Source organism: Oncorhynchus nerka, linkage group LG13, assembly GCF_034236695.1.
Source record: "Oncorhynchus nerka isolate Pitt River linkage group LG13, Oner_Uvic_2.0, whole genome shotgun sequence".
Classification (NCBI taxonomy): domain Eukaryota; kingdom Metazoa; phylum Chordata; class Actinopteri; order Salmoniformes; family Salmonidae; genus Oncorhynchus; species Oncorhynchus nerka.
The window spans coordinates 72,207,604-72,225,333 of NC_088408.1; the positions used below are offsets into that span (position 1 = coordinate 72,207,604).

Here is a 17,730-nt window from a genome sequence, read left to right on the forward strand (position 1 = left end):
TCCATCCTCACTGTCTCCTACACCCTCTCCATCCTCACTGTCTCCTACACCCTCTCCATCCTCACTGTCTCCTACACCCTTTCCATCCTCACCGTCTCCTACACCCTCTCCATCCTCACTGTCTCCTACACCCTCTCCAGCCTCACTGTCTCCTACACCCTCTCCATCCTCACTGTCTCCTACACCCTCTCCAAACTCACTGTCTCCTACACCCTTTCCATCCTCACGGTCTCCTACACCCTCTCCATGCTCACTGTCTCCTACACCCTCTCCATCCTCACTGTCTCCTACACCCTTTCCAGACTCACTGTCTCCTACACCTTTCCAGCCTCACTGTCTCCTACACCCTCTCCAGTCTCACTGTCTCCTACACCCTCTCCATCTCACTGTCTCCTACACCCTCTCCAGTCTCACTGTCTCCTACACCCTCTCCATCTCACTGTCTCCTACACCCTCTCCATCCTCACTGTCTCCTACACCCTCTCCATCCTCACTGTCTCCTACACCCTCTCCATCCTCACTGTCTCCTACACCCTCTCCATCCTCACTGTCTCCTACACCCTCTCCATCCTCACTGTCTCCTACACCCTCTCCATCCTCACTGTCTCCTACACCCTGTCCATCCTCACAGTCTCCTACACCCTCTCCATCCTCACTGTCTCCTACACCCTCTCCATCCTCACTGTCTCCTACACCCTCTCCATCCTCACTGTCTCCTACACCCTCTCCATCCTCACTGTCTCCTACACCCTCTCCATCCTCACTGTCTCCTACACCCTCTCCATCCTCACTGTCTCCTACACCCTTTCCATCCTCACCGTCTCCTACACCCTCTCCATGCTCACTGTCTCCTACACCCTCTCCAGCCTCACTGTCTCCTACACCCTCTCCATCCTCACTGTCTCCTACACCCTCTCCATCCTCACTGTCTCCTACACCCTCTCCATCCTCACTGTCTCCTACACCCTCTCCAGCCTCACTGTCTCCTACACCCTCTCCATCCTCACTGTCTCCTACACCCTCTCCAAACTCACTGTCTCCTACACCTTTCCAGCCTCACTGTCTCCTACACCCTCTCCAGTCTCACTGTCTCCTACACCCTCTCCAGTCTCACTGTCTCCTACACCCTCTCCAGTCTCACTGTCTCCTACACCCTCTCCATCCTCACTGTCTCCTACACCCTCTCCATCCTCACTGTCTCCTACACCCTCTCCATCCTCACTGTCTCCTACACCCTCTCCATCCTCACTGTCTCCTACACCCTCTCCATCCTCACTGTCTCCTACACCCTCTCCAGCCTCACTGTCTCCTAACCCTCTCCATCCTCACTGTCTCCTACACCCTCTCCATCCTCACTGTCTCCTACACCCTCTCCATCCTCACTGTCTCCTACACCCTCTCCATCCTCACTGTCTCCTACACCCTCTCCATCCTCACTGTCTCCTACACCCTCTCCATCCTCACTGTCTCCTACACCCTCTCCATCCTCACTGTCTCCTACACCCTCTCCATCCTCACTGTCTCCTACACCCTCTCCAGCCTCACTGTCTCCTACACCCTCTCCATCCTCACTGTCTCCTACACCCTCTCCAAACTCACTGTCTCCTACACCCTTTCCATCCTCACGGTCTCCTACACCCTCTCCATGCTCACTGTCTCCTACACCCTCTCCATCCTCACTGTCTCCTACACCCTTTCCAGACTCACTGTCTCCTACACCTTTCCAGCCTCACTGTCTCCTACACCCTCTCCAGTCTCACTGTCTCCTACACCCTCTCCAGTCTCACTGTCTCCTACACCCTCTCCAGTCTCACTGTCTCCTACACCCTCTCCAGTCTCACTGTCTCCTACACCCTCTCCATCCTCACTGTCTCCTACACCCTCTCCATCCTCACTGTCTCCTACACCCTCTCCATCCTCACTGTCTCCTACACCCTCTCCATCCTCACTGTCTCCTACACCCTCTCCATCCTCACTGTCTCCTACACCCTCTCCATCCTCACTGTCTCCTACACCCTCTCCATCCTCACTGTCTCCTCACCCTCTCCATCCTCACTGTCTCCTACACCCTCTCCATCCTCACTGTCTCCTACACCCTCTCCATCCTCACTGTCTCCTACACCCTCTCCATCCTCACTGTCTCCTACACCCTCTCCATCCTCACTGTCTCCTACACCCTCTCCCATCCTCACTGTCTCCTACACCCTCTCCAGCCTCACTGTCTCCTACACCCTCTCCATCCTCACTGTCTCCTACACCCTCTCCAGACTCACTGTCTCCTACACCCTCTCCAGCCTCACTGTCTCCTACACCCTCTCCAGACTCACTGTCTCCTACACCCTCTCAAGCCCACTGTCTCCTACACCCTCTCCATCCTCACTGTCTCCTACACCCTCTCCAGTCTCACTGTCTCCTACACCCTCTCCAGTCTCACTGTCTCCTACACCCTCTCCAGTCTCACTGTCTCCTACACCCTCTCCATCCTCACTGTCTCCTACACCCTCTCCATCCTCACTGTCTCCTACACCCTCTCCATCCTCACTGTCTCCTACACCCTCTCCATCCTCTCCCCTCTCCATCCTCACTGTCTCCTACACCCTCTCCATCCTCACTGTCTCCTACACCCTCTCCAGCCTCACTGTCTCCTACACCCTCTCCATCCTCACTGTCTCCTACACCCTCTCCATCCTCACTGTCTCCTACACCCTCTCCATCCTCACAGTCTCCTACACCCTCTCCATCCTCACTGTCTCCTACACCCTCTCCATCCTCACTGTCTCCTACACCCTCTCCATCCTCACAGTCTCCTACACCCTCTCCATCCTCACTGTCTCCTACACCCCTCTCCATCCTCACTGTCTCCTACACCCTCTCCATCCTCACTGTCTCCTACACCCTCTCCATCCTCACTGTCTCCTACACCCTCTCCATCCTCACTGTCTCCTACACCCTTTCCAGACTCACTGTCTCCTACACCTTTCCAGCCTCACTGTCTCCTACACCCTCTCCAGTCCTCACTGTCTCCTACACCCTCTCCATCCTCACTGTCTCCTACACCCTCTCCATCCTCACTGTCTCCTACACCCTCTCCATCCTCACTGTCTCCTACACCCTCTCCATCCTCACTGTCTCCTACACCCTCTCCATCCTCACTGTCTCCTACACCCTCTCCATCTCACTGTCTCCTACACCCTCTCCATCTCACTGTCTCCTACACCCTCTCCATCCTCACTGTCTCCTACACCCTCTCCATCCTCACTGTCTCCTACACCCTCTCCATCTCACTGTCTCCTACACCCTCTCCATCCTCACTGTCTCCTACACCCTCTCCATCCTCACTGTCTCCTACACCCTCTCCATCCTCACTGTCTCCTACACCCTCTCCATCCTCACTGTCTCCTACACCCTCTCCATCCTCACTGTCTCCTACACCCTCTCCAGCCTCACTGTCTCCTACACCCTCTCCATCCTCACTGTCTCCTACACCCTCTCCATCCTCACTGTCTCCTACACCCTCTCCATCCTCACTGTCTCCTACACCCTCTCCATCCTCACTGTCTCCTACACCCTCTCCATCTCACTGTCTCCTACACCCTCTCCATCCTCACTGTCTCCTACACCCTCTCCATCCTCACTGTCTCCTACACCCTCTCCATCCTCACTGTCTCCTACACCCTCTCCAGTCTCACTGTCTCCTACACCCTCTCCAGTCTCACTGTCTCCTACACCCTCTCCAGTCTCACTGTCTCCTACACCCTCTCCAGTCTCACTGTCTCCTACACCCTCTCCATCCTCACTGTCTCCTACACCCTCTCCATCCTCACTGTCTCCTCTCACCCTCTCCATCCTCACTGTCTCCTACACCCTCTCCATCCTCACTGTCTCCTACACCCTCTCCATCCTCACTGTCTCCTACACCCTCTCCATCCTCACTGTCTCCTACACCCTCTCCATCCTCACTGTCTCCTACACCCTCTCCATCCTCACTGTCTCCTACACCCTCTCCATCCTCACTGTCTCCTACACCCTCTCCATCCTCACTGTCTCCTACACCCTCTCCATCCTCACTGTCTCCTACACCCTCTCCATCCTCACTGTCTCCTACACCCTCTCCATCCTCACTGTCTCCTACACCCTCTCCATCCTCACTGTCTCCTACACCCTCTCCATCCTCACTGTCTCCTACACCCTCTCCATCCTCACTGTCTCCTACACCCTCTCCATCCTCACTGTCTCCTACACCCTCTCCATCCTCACTGTCTCCTACACCCTCTCCATCCTCACTGTCTCCTACACCCTCTCCATCCTCACTGTCTCCTACACCCTCTCCATCCTCATGTCTCCTACACCCTCTCCAGACTCACTGTCTCCTACACCCTTCCAGTCTCCCTACACCCTCTCCAGCCTCACTGTCTCCTACACCCTCTCCATCCTCACTGTCTCCTACACCCTCTCCATCTCACTGTCTCCTACACCCTCTCCATCCTCACTGTCTCCTACACCCTCTCCATCCTCACTGTCTCCTACACCCTCTCCATCCTCACTGTCTCCTACACCCTCTCCATCCTCACTGTCTCCTACACCCTCTCCATCCTCACTGTCTCCTACACCCTCTCCATCCTCACTGTCTCCTACACCCTCTCCATCCTCACTGTCTCCTACACCCTCTCCATCCTCACTGTCTCCTACACCCTCTCCATCCTCACTGTCTCCTACACCCTCCATCCTCACTGTCTCCTACACCCTCTCCATCCTCACTGTCTCCTACACCCTCTCCAGCCTCACTGTCTCCTACACCCTCTCCATCCTCACTGTCTCCTACACCCTCTCCAGTCTCACTGTCTCCTACACCCTCTCCATCCTCACTGTCTCCTACACCCTCTCCATCCTCACTGTCTCCTACACCCTCTCCATCCTCACTGTCTCCTACACCCTCTCCAGACTCACTGTCTCCTACACCCTCTCCAGCCTCACTGTCTCCTACACCCTCTCCATCCTCACTGTCTCCTACACCCTCTCAAGCCCACTGTCTCCTACACCCTCTCCATCCTCACTGTCTCCTACACCCTCTCCATCCTCACTGTCTCCTACACCCTCTCCATCCTCACTGTCTCCTACACCCTCTCCATCCTCACTGTCTCCTACACCCTCTCCATCCTCACTGTCTCCTACACCCTCTCCATCCTCACTGTCTCCTACACCCTCTCCATCCTCACTGTCTCCTACACCCTCTCCATCCTCACTGTCTCCTACACCCTCTCCATCCTCACTGTCTCCTACACCCTCTCCATCCTCACTGTCTCCTACACCCTCTCCATCCTCACTGTCTCCTACACCCTCTCCATCCTCACTGTCTCCTACACCCTCTCCATCCTCACTGTCTCCTACACCCTCTCCATCCTCACTGTCTCCTACACCCTCTCCAGACTCACTGTCTCCTACACCCTCTCCATCCTCACTGTCTCCTACACCCTCTCCATCCTCACTGTCTCCTACACCCTCTCCATCCTCACTGTCTCCTACACCCTCTCCATCCTCACTGTCTCCTACACCCTCTCCATCTCACTGTCTCCTACACCCTCTCCATCCTCACTGTCTCCTACACCCTCTCCATCCTCACTGTCTCCTACACCCTCTCCATCCTCACTGTCTCCTACACCCTCTCCATCCTCACTGTCTCCTACACCCTCTCCATCTCACTGTCTCCTACACCCTCTCCATCCTCACTGTCTCCTACACCCTCTCCATCCTCACTGTCTCCTACACCCTCTCCAGCCTCACTGTCTCCTACACCCTCTCCAGCCTCACTGTCTCCTACACCCTCTCAGTCTCACTGTCTCCTACACCCTCTCCAGTCCTCACTGTCTCCTACACCCTCTCCATCCTCACTGTCTCCTACACCCTCTCCATCCTCACTGTCTCCTACACCCTCTCCATCCTCACTGTCTCCTACACCCTCTCCATCCTCACTGTCTCCTACACCCTCTCCATCCTCACTGTCTCCTACACCCTCTCCATCCTCACTGTCTCCTACACCCTCCATCCTCACTGTCTCCTACACCCTCTCCATCCTCACTGTCTCCTACACCCTCTCCATCCTCACTGTCTCCTACACCCTCTCCATCCTCACTGTCTGTCTCTACACCCTCTCCATCCTCACTGTCTCCTACACCCTCTCCATCCTCACTGTCTCCTACACCCTCTCCATCCTCACTGTCTCCTACACCCTCTCCATCCTCACTGTCTCCTACACCCTCTCCATCCTCACTGTCTCCTACACCCTCTCCATCCTCACTGTCTCCTACACCCTCTCCATCCTCACTGTCTCCTACCCTCTCCATCCTCACTGTCTCCTACACCCTCTCCAGCCTCACTGTCTCCTACACCCTCTCCATCCTCACTGTCTCCTACACCCTCTCCATCCTCACTGTCTCCTACACCCTCTCCATCCTCACTGTCTCCTACACCCTCTCCATCCTCACTGTCTCCTACACCCTCTCCATCCTCACTGTCTCCTACACCCTCTCCATCCTCACTGTCTCCTACACCCTCTCCATCCTCACTGTCTCCTACACCCTCTCCATCCTCACTGTCTCCTACACCCTCTCCATCCTCACTGTCTCCTACACCCTCTCCAGCCTCACTCACTGTCTCCTCTCCACACCTCTCCACCCTCTCACTGTCTCCTACACCCTCTCCATCCTCACTGTCTCCTACACCCTCTCCATCTCACTGTCTCCTACACCCTCTCCATCCTCACTGTCTCCTACACCCTCTCCATCCTCACTGTCTCCTACACCCTCTCCATCCTCACTGTCTCCTACACCCTCTCCATCCTCACTGTCTCCTACACCCTCTCCATCCTCACTGTCTCCTACACCCTCTCCATCCTCACTGTCTCCTACACCCTCTCCATCCTCACTGTCTCCTACACCCTCTCCATCCTCACTGTCTCCTACACCCTCTCCATCCTCACTGTCTCCTACACCCTCTCCATCCTCACTGTCTCCTACACCCTCTCCATCCTCACTGTCTCCTACACCCTCTCCATCCTCACTGTCTCCTACACCCTCTCCATCTCACTGTCTCCTACACCCTCTCCATCCTCACTGTCTCCTACACCCTCTCCATCCTCACTGTCTCCTACACCCTCTCCATCCTCACTGTCTCCTACACCCTCTCCATCCTCACTGTCTCCTACACCCTCTCCATCCTCACTGTCTCCTACACCCTCTCCATCCTCACTGTCTCCTACACCCTCTCCATCCTCACTGTCTCCTACACCTCACTGTCTCCACACCCTCCATCCTCACTGTCTCCTACACCCTCTCCATCTCACTGTCTCTCCTACACCCTCTCCATCCTCACTGTCTCCTACACCCTCTCCATCCTCACTGTCTCCTACACCCTCTCCATCCTCACTGTCTCCTACACCCTCTCCATCCTCACTGTCTCCTACACCCTCTCCATCCTCACTGTCTCCTACACCCTCTCCATCCTCACTGTCTCCTACACCCTCTCCATCCTCACTGTCTCCTACACCCTCTCCATCCTCACTGTCTCCTACACCCTCTCCATCCTCACTGTCTCCTACACCCTCTCCATCCTCACTGTCTCCTACACCCTCTCCATCCTCACTGTCTCCTACACCCTCTCCATCCTCACTGTCTCCTACACCCTCTCCATCCTCACTGTCTCCTACACCCTCTCCATCCTCACTGTCTCCTACACCCTCTCCATCCTCACTGTCTCCTACACCCTCTCCATCCTCACTGTCTCCTACACCCTCTCCATCCTCACTGTCTCCTACACCCTCTCCATCCTCACTGTCTCCTACACCCCTCTCCAGTCTCACTGTCTCCTACACCCTCTCCAGCCTCACTGTCTCCTACACCCTCTCCATCCTCACTGTCTCCTACACCCTCTCCATCCTCACTGTCTCCTACACCCTCTCCAGCCTCACTGTCTCCTACACCCTCTCCAGTCTCACTGTCTCCTACACCCTCTCCATCCTCACTGTCTCCTACACCCTCTCCATCCTCACTGTCTCCTACACCCTCTCCATCCTCACTGTCTCCTACACCCTCTCCATCCTCACTGTCTCCTACACCCTCTCCATCCTCACTGTCTCCTACACCCTCTCCATCCTCACTGTCTCCTACACCCTCTCCATCCTCACTGTCTCCTACACCCTCTCCATCCTCACTGTCTCCTACACCCTCTCCATCCACTGTCTCTCACCCTCCATCCTCACTGTCTCCTACACCCTCTCCATCCTCACTGTCTCCTACACCCTCTCCATCCTCACTGTCTCCTACACCCTCTCCATCCTCACTGTCTCCTACACCCTCTCCATCCTCACTGTCTCCTACACCCTCTCCATCCTCACTGTCTCCTACACCCTCTCCATCCTCACTGTCTCCTACACCCTCTCCATCCTCACTGTCTCCTACACCCTTTCCATCCTCACCGTCTCCTACACCCTCTCCATGCTCACTGTCTCCTACACCCTCTCCATCCTCACTGTCTCCTACACCCTCTCCATCCTCACTGTCTCCTACACCCTCTCCAGCCTCACTGTCTCCTACACCCTCTCCATCTCACTGTCTCCTACACCCTCCACCTCACTGTCTCCTACACCCTCTCCAGTCTCACTGTCTCCTACACCCTCTCCAGTCCTCACTGTCTCCTACACCCTCTCCATCCTCACTGTCTCCTACACCCTCTCCATCCTCACTGTCTCCTACACCCTCTCCATCCTCACTGTCTTCTAAACCCTCTCCATCCACAGTCTCCTACACCCTCTCCATCCTCACTGTCTCCTACACCCTCTCCATCCTCACAGTCTCCTACACCCTCTCCATCCTCACTGTCTCCTACACCCTCTCCATCCTCACTGTCTCCTACACCCTCTCCATCCTCACAGTCTCCTACACCCTCTCCAGTCCTCACTGTCTCCTACACCCTCTCCATCCTCACTGTCTCCTACACCCTCTCCATCCTCACTGTCTCCTACACCCTCTCCATCCTCACTGTCTCCTACACCCTCTCCATCCTCACTGTCTCCTACACCCTCTCCATCCTCACTGTCTCCTACACCCTCTCCATCCTCACTGTCTCCTACACCCTCTCCATCCTCACTGTCTCCTACACCCTCTCCATCCTCACTGTCTCCTACACCCTCCATCCTCACTGTCTCCTACACCCTCTCCATCCTCACTGTCTCCTACACCCTCTCCATCCTCACTGTCTCCTACACCCTCTCCATCCTCACTGTCTCCTACACCCTCTCCATCCTCACTGTCTCCTACCCCTCTCCATCTCACTGTCTCCTACACCCTTTCCATCCTCACTGTCTCCTACACCCTCTCCATCCTCACTGTCTCCTACACCCTCTCCATCCTCACTGTCTCCTACACCCTCTCCAGCCTCACTGTCTCCTACACCCTCTCCATCCTCACTGTCTCCTACACCCTCTCCATCCTCACTGTCTCCTACACCCTCTCCATCCTCACTGTCTCCTACACCCTCTCCATCTCACTGTCTCCTACACCCTCTCCATCCTCACTGTCTCCTACACCCTCCAGACTCACTGTCTCCTACACCCTTCCAGCCTCACTGTCTCCTACACCCTCTCCAGTCTCACTGTCTCCTACACCCTCTCCAGTCTCACTGTCTCCTACACCCTCTCCATCCTCACTGTCTCCTACACCCTCTCCATCCTCACTGTCTCCTACACCCTCTCCATCCTCACTGTCTCCTACACCCTCTCCATCCTCACTGTCTCCTACACCCTCTCCATCCTCACTGTCTCCTACACCCTCTCCATCCTCACTGTCTCCTACACCCTCTCCATCCTCACTGTCTCCTACACCCTCTCCATCCTCACTGTCTCCTACACCCTCTCCATCCTCACTGTCTCCTACACCCTCTCCATCCTCACTGTCTCCTACACCCTCTCCATCCTCACTGTCTCCTACACCCTCTCCATCCTCACTGTCTCCTACACCCTCTCCATCCTCACTGTCTCCTACACCCTCTCCATCCTCACTGTCTCCTACACCCTCTCCATCCTCACTGTCTCCTACACCCTCTCCAGCCTCACTGTCTCCTACACCCTCTCCATCCTCACTGTCTCCTACACCCTCTCCATCCTCACTGTCTCCTACACCCTCTCCATCCTCACTGTCTCCTACACCCTCTCCATCCTCACTGTCTCCTACACCCTCTCCATCCTCACTGTCTCCTACACCCTCTCCAGCCTCACTGTCTCCTACACCCTCTCCATCCTCACTGTCTCCTACACCCTCTCCAGTCTCACTGTCTCCTACACCCTCTCCAGTCTCACTGTCTCCTACACCCTCTCCAGTCTCACTGTCTCCTACACCCTCTCCATCCTCACTGTCTCCTACACCCTCTCCAGTCTCACTGTCTCCTACACCACCCTCTCCATCCTCACTGTCTCCTACACCCTCTCCATCCTCACTGTCTCCTACACCCTCTCCATCCTCACTGTCTCCTACACCCTCTCCATCCTCACTGTCTCCTACACCCTCTCCATCCTCACTGTCTCCTACACCCTCTCCAGCCTCACTGTCTTCTACACCCTCTCCATCCTCACTGTCTCCTACACCCTCTCCATCCTCACTGTCTCCTACACCCTCTCCATCCTCACTGTCTCCTACACCCTCTCCATCCTCACTGTCTCCTACACCCTCTCCATCCTCACTGTCTCCTACACCCTCCATCCGCCTCACTGTCTCCTACACCCTCTCCATCCTCACTGTCTCCTACACCCTCTCCATCCTCACTGTCTCCTACACCCTCTCCATCCTCACTGTCTCCTACACCCTCTCCATCCTCACTGTCTCCTACACCCTCTCCATCCTCACTGTCTCCTACACCCTCTCCATCCTCACTGTCTCCTACACCCTCTCCATCCTCACTGTCTCCTACACCCTCTCCATCCTCACTGTCTCATACACCCTCTCCAGTCTCACTGTCTCCTACACCCTCTCCATCCTCACTGTCTCCTACACCCTCTCCAGACTCACTGTCTCCTACACCCTCTCCATCCCCACTGTCTCCTACACCCTCTCCATCCTCACTGTCTCCTACACCCTCTCCATCCTCACTGTCTCCTACACCCTCTCCAGTCTCACTGTCTCCTACACCCTCTCCATCCTCACTGTCTCCTACACCCTCTCCATCCTCACTGTCTCCTACACCCTCTCCATCCTCACTGTCTCCTACACCCTCTCCATCCTCACTGTCTCCTACACCCTCTCCATCCTCACTGTCTCCTACACCCTCTCCATCCTCACTGTCTCCTACACCCTCTCCATCCTACACCCTCTCCATCCTCACTGTCTCCTACCCTCTCCATCCTCACTGTCTCCTACACCCTCTCCATCCTCACTGTCTCCTACACCCTCTCCATCCTCACTGTCTCCTACACCCCTCTCCATCCTCACTGTCTCCTCCATCCTCACTGTCTCCTACCCTCTCCATCCTCACTGTCTCCTACACCCTCTCCATCCTCACTGTCTCCTACACCCTCTCCATCCTCACTGTCTCCTACACCCTCTCCATCCTCACTGTCTCCTACACCCTCTCCATCCTCACTGTCTCCTACACCCTCTCCATCCTCACTGTCTCCTACACCCTCTCCATCCTCACTGTCTCCTACACCCTCTCCATCCTCACTGTCTCCTACACCCTCTCCATCCTCACTGTCTCCTACACCCTCTCCATCCTCACTGTCTCCTACACCCTCTCCATCCTCACTGTCTCCTACACCCTCTCCATCCTCACTGTCTCCTACACCCTCTCCATCCTCACTGTCTCCTATCTCCATCCTCACTGTCTCCTACACCCTCTCCATCCTCACTGTCTCCTACTCTCCATCTCCTGTCTCCTACACCCTCTCCATCCTCACTGTCTCCTACACCCTCCATCCTCATCTCCTCACCCTCTCCATCCTCACTGTCTCCTACACCCTCTCCATCCTCACTGTCTCCTACACCCTCTCCATCCTCACTGTCTCCTACACCCTCTCCATCCTCACTGTCTCCTACACCCTCTCCATCCTCACTGTCTCCTACACCCTCTCCATCCTCACTGTCTCCTACACCCTCTCCAGCCTCACTGTCTCCTACACCCTCTCCATCCTCACTGTCTCCTACACCCTCTCCATCCTCACTGTCTCCTACACCTGTCCATCCTCACTGTCTCCTACACCCTCTCCATCCTCACTGTCTCCTACACCCTCTCCATCACTCACTGTCTCCTACACCCTCTCCATCCTCACTGTCTCCTACACCCTCTCCATCCTCACTGTCTCCTACACCCTCTCCATCCTCACTGTCTCCTACACCCTCTCCATCTCACTGTCTCCTACACCTCTCCATCCTCACTGTCTCCTACACCCTCTCCATCTCACTGTCTCCTACACCCTCTCCAGCCTCACTGTCTCCTACACCCTCTCCATCTCACTGTCTCCTACACCCTCTCAGACTCACTGTCTCCTACACCCTCTCCATCCTCACTGTCTCCTACACCCTCTCCATCCTCACTGTCTCCTACACCCTCTCCAGTCTCACTGTCTCCTACACCCTCTCCAGTCTCACTGTCTCCTACACCCTCTCCATCCTCACTGTCTCCTACCCTCTCCATCACTGTCTCCTCACCCTCCATCCTCACTGTCTCCTACACCCTCTCCATCCTCACTGTCTCCTACACCCTCTCCAGTCCTCACTGTCTCCTACACCCTCTCCAGTCTCACTGTCTCCTACACCCTCTCCATCCTCACTGTCTCCTACACCCTCTCCATCCTCACTGTCTCCTACACCCTCTCCATCCTCACTGTCTCCTACACCCTCTCCAGTCTCACTGTCTCCTACACCCTCTCCATCCTCACTGTCTCCTACACCCTCTCCATCCTCACTGTCTCCTACACCCTCTCCATCCTCACTGTCTCCTACACCCTCTCCATCCTCACTGTCTCCTACACCCTCTCCATCCTCACTGTCTCCTACACCCTCTCCACCCTCTCCATCCTCACTGTCTCTACACCCTCTCCATCACTGTCTCTCACCCTCTCCATCTCACTGTCTCCTACACCCTCTCCATCCTCACTGTCTCCTACACCCTCTCCATCCTCACTGTCTCCTACACCCTCTCCATCCTCACTGTCTCCTACACCCTCTCCATCCTCACTGTCTCCTACACCCTCTCCATCCTGTCTCCTACACCCTCTCCATCCTCACTGTCTCCTACACCCTCTCCAGCCTCACTGTCTCCTATACCCTCTCCATCCTCACTGTCTCCTACACCCTCTCCAGACTCACTGTCGTCGACACCCTCTCCATCCTCACGGTCTCCTACACCCTCTCCATGCTCACTGTCTCCTACACCATCTCCATCCTCACAGTCTCCTACACCCTCTCCATCCTCACTGTCTCCTACACCCTCTCCATCCTCACTGTCTCCTACACCCTCTCCATCCTCACTGTCTCCTACACCCTCTCCATCCTCACTGTCTCCTACACCCTCTCCATCCTCACTGTCTCCTACACCCTCTCCATCCTCACTGTCTCCTACACCCTCTCCATCCTCACTGTCTCCTACACCCTCTCCATCCTCACTGTCTCCTACACCCTCTCCAGCCTCACTGTCTCCTACACCCTCTCCATCCTCACTGTCTCCTACACCCTCTCCAGTCTCACTGTCTCCTACACCCTCTCCATCCTCACTGTCTCCTACACCCTCTCCATCCTCACTGTCTCCTACACCCTCTCCATCCTCACTGTCTCCTACACCCTCTCCAGACTCACTGTCTCCTACACCCTCTCCAGTCTCACTGTCTCCTACACCCTCTCCATCCTCACTGTCTCCTACACCCTCTCCATCCTCACTGTCTCCTACACCCTCTCCATCCTCACTGTCTCCTACACCCTCTCCATCCTCACTGTCTCCTAAACCCTCTCCATCCTCACTGTCTCCTACACCCTCTCCATCCTCACTGTCTCCTACACCCTCTCCATCCTCACTCACTGTCTCCTACACCCTCTCCAGCTCACTGTCTCCTACACCCTCTCCAGCCTCACTGTCTCCTACACCCTCTCCATCCTCACTGTCTCCTACACCCTCTCCATCCTCACTGTCTCCTACACCCTCTCCATCCTCACTGTCTCCTACACCCTCTCCATCCTCACTGTCTCCTACACCCTCTCCATCCTCACTCCTACACCCTCTCCTCCTCACCCTCTCCATCCTCACTGTCTCTCCTACACCCTCTCCAGTCCTCACTGTCTCCTACACCCTCTCCAGTCTCACTGTCTCCTACACCCTCTCCATCCTCACTGTCTCCTACACCCTCTCCAGCCTCACTGTCTCCTACACCCTCCATCCTCACTGTCTCCTACACCCTCTCCATCCTCACTGTCTCCTACACCCTCTCCAGTCCTCACTGTCTCCTACACCCTCTCCATCCTCACTGTCTCCTACACCCTCTCCATCCTCACTGTCTCCTACACCCTCTCCATCCTCACTGTCTCCTACACCCTCTCCATCCTCACTGTCTCCTACACCCTCTCCATCCTCACTGTCTCCTACACCCTCTCCATCCTCACTGTCTCCTACACCCTCTCCATCCTCACTGTCTCCTACACCCTCTCCATCCTCACTGTCTCCTACACCCTCTCCATCCTCACTGTCTCCTACACCCTCTCCATCCTCACTGTCTCCTACACCCTCTCCATCCTCACTGTCTCCTACACCCTCTCCATCCTCACTGTCTCCTACACCCTCTCCATCCTCACTGTCTCCTACACCCTCTCCATCCTCACTGTCTCCTACACCCTCTCCATCCTCACTGTCTCCTACACCCTCTCCATCCTCACTGTCTCCTACACCCTCTCCAGTCCTCACTGTCTCCTACACCCTCTCCAGACTCACTGTCTCCTACACCCTCCAGTCCAGCACTGTCTCCTACACCCTGTCTCCTCCTATACCCTCTCCATCCTCACTGTCTCCTACACCCTCTCCAGACTCACTGTCGTCGACACCCTCTCCATCCTCACGGTCTCCTACACCCTCTCCATGCTCACTGTCTCCTACACCCTCTCCATCCTCACTGTCTCCTACACCCTCTCCATCCTCACTGTCTCCTACACCCTCTCCATCCTCACTGTCTCCTACACCCTCTCCATCCTCACTGTCTCCTACACCCTCTCCATCCTCACTGTCTCCTACACCCTCTCCATCCTCCTCCTCACCCTGTCCATCCTCACTGTCTCCTACACCCTCTCCATCCTCACTGTCTCCTACACCCTCTCCATCCTCACTGTCTCCTACACCCTCTCCATCCTCACTGTCTCCTACACCCTCTCCATCTCACTGTCTCCTACACCCTCTCCATCCTCACTGTCTCCTACACCCTCTCCATCCTCACTGTCTCCTACACCCTCTCCATCTCACTGTCTCCTACACCCTCTCCATCCTCACTGTCTCCTACACCCTCTCCATCCTCACTGTCTCCTACACCCTCTCCATCCTCACTGTCTCCTACACCCCCTCCATCCTCACTGTCTCCTACAAACCCTCCAGCCTCACTGTCTCCTACACCCTCTCCATCCTCTCACTGTCTCCTACACCCTCTCCAGCCTCACTGTCTCCTACACCCTCCAGCCTCACTGTCTCCTACACCCTCTCCATCCTCACTGTCTCCTACACCCTCTCCATCCTCACTGTCTCCTACACCCTCTCCATCCTCACTGTCTCCTACACCCTCTCCATCTCACTGTCTCCTACACCCTCTCCAGTCCTCACTGTCTCCTACACCCTCTCCATCCTCACTGTCTCCTACACCCTCTCCATCCTCACTGTTTCCTACACCCTTTCCATCCTCACTGTCTCCTACACCCTCTCCAGTCCCACTGTCTCCTACACCCTCTCCAGTCTCACTGTCTCCTACACCCTCTCCATCCTCACTGTCTCCTACACCCTCTCCAGTCTCACTGTCTCCTACACCCTCTCCAGTCACTGTCTCCTACACCCTCTCCATCTCACCCTCTGTCACCCCTCTCCATCCTCACTGTCTCCTACACCCTCTCCAGTCCTCACTGTCTCCTACACCCTCTCCATCCTCACTGTCTCCTACACCCTCTCCAGTCTCACTGTCTCCTACACCCTCTCCATCCTCACTGTCTCCTACACCCTCTCCATCCTCACTGTCTCCTACACCCTCTCCATCCTCACTGTCTCCTACACCCTCTCCAGTCCTCACTGTCTCCTACACCCTCTCCATCCTCACTGTCTCCTACACCCTCTCCATCCTCACTGTCTCCTACACCCTCTCCATCCTCACTGTCTCCTACACCCTCTCCATCCTCACTGTCTCCTACACCCTCTCCATCCTCACTGTCTCCTACACCCTCTCCATCCTCACTGTCTCCTACACCCTCCATCCTCACTGTCTCATCCCATCCTCACTGTCTCCTACACCTCTCCAGACTCACTGTCTCCTACACCCTCTCCATCCTCACTGTCTCCTACACCCTCTCCATCCTCACTGTCTCCTACACCCTCTCCATCCTCACTGTCTCCTACACCCTCTCCATCCTCACTGTCTCCTACACCCTCTCCATCCTCACTGTCTCCTACACCCTCTCCATCCTCACTGTCTCCTACACCCTGTCCATCCTCACAGTCTCCTACACCCTCTCCAGTCTCACTGTCTCCTACACCCTCTCCATCCTCACTGTCTCCTACACCCTCTCCATCCTCACTGTCTCCTACACCCTCTCCATCCTCACTGTCTCCTACACCCTCTCCATCCTCACTGTCTCCTACACCCTCTCCAGCCTCACTGTCTCCTACACCCTCTCCATCCTCACTGTCTCCTACACCCTCTCCAAACTCACTGTCTCCTACACCCTTTCCATCCTCACTGTCTCCTACACCCTCTCCATGCTCACTGTCTCCTACACCATCTCCATCCTCACTGTCTCCTACACCCTTTCCAGACTCACTGTCTCCTACACCTTTCCAGCCTCACTGTCTCCTACACCCTCTCCAGTCTCACTGTCTCCTACACCCTCTCCAGTCTCACTGTCTCCTACACCCTCTCCATCTCACTGTCTCCTACACCCTCTCCATCCTCACTGTCTCCTACACCCTCTCCAGTCCTCACTGTCTCCTACACCCTCTCCAGTCCTCCTGTCTCTCCCCTCTCCACTCACTGTCTCCTACACCCTCTCCATCCTCACTGTCTCCTACACCCTCTCCATCCTCACTGTCTCCTACACCCTCTCCATCCTCACTGTCTCCTACACCCTCTCCAGCCTCACTGTCTCCTACACCCTCTCCATCCTCACTGTCTCCTACACCCTCTCCATCCTCACTGTCTCCTACACCCTCTCCATCCTCACTGTCTCCTACACCCTCTCCATCCTCACTGTCTCCTACACCCTCTCCATCCTCACTGTCTCCTACACCCTCTCCATCCTCACTGTCTCCTACACCCTCTCCATCCTCACTGTCTCCTACACCCTGTCCATCCTCACTGTCTCCTACACCCTCTCCATCCTCACTGTCTCCTACACCCTCTCCATCCTCACTGTCTCCTACACCCTCTCCAGACTCACTGTCTCCTACACCCTCTCCATCCTCACGGTCTCCTACACCCTCTCCATGCTCACTGTCTCCTACACCCTCTCCATCCTCACT

At 55.7% G+C, this 17,730-nt stretch overlaps 1 protein-coding gene across 1 annotated transcript; it reads left to right on the top strand.

The window, feature by feature from the left end:
* Nucleotides 1–9,684: 9,684 nt before the first annotated feature.
* LOC135574618 (uncharacterized) lies at nt 9,685–11,338 on the top strand (the record flags this gene model as incomplete). The annotated part of the gene is made up of 2 exons (XM_065026058.1): nt 9,685–10,771; nt 10,806–11,338. Coding segments are annotated over 2 exons (1,620 nt in total), but the record flags the coding sequence as incomplete, so codon positions are not given.
* Between the last annotated feature and the right edge of the window lie 6,392 nt (nt 11,339–17,730).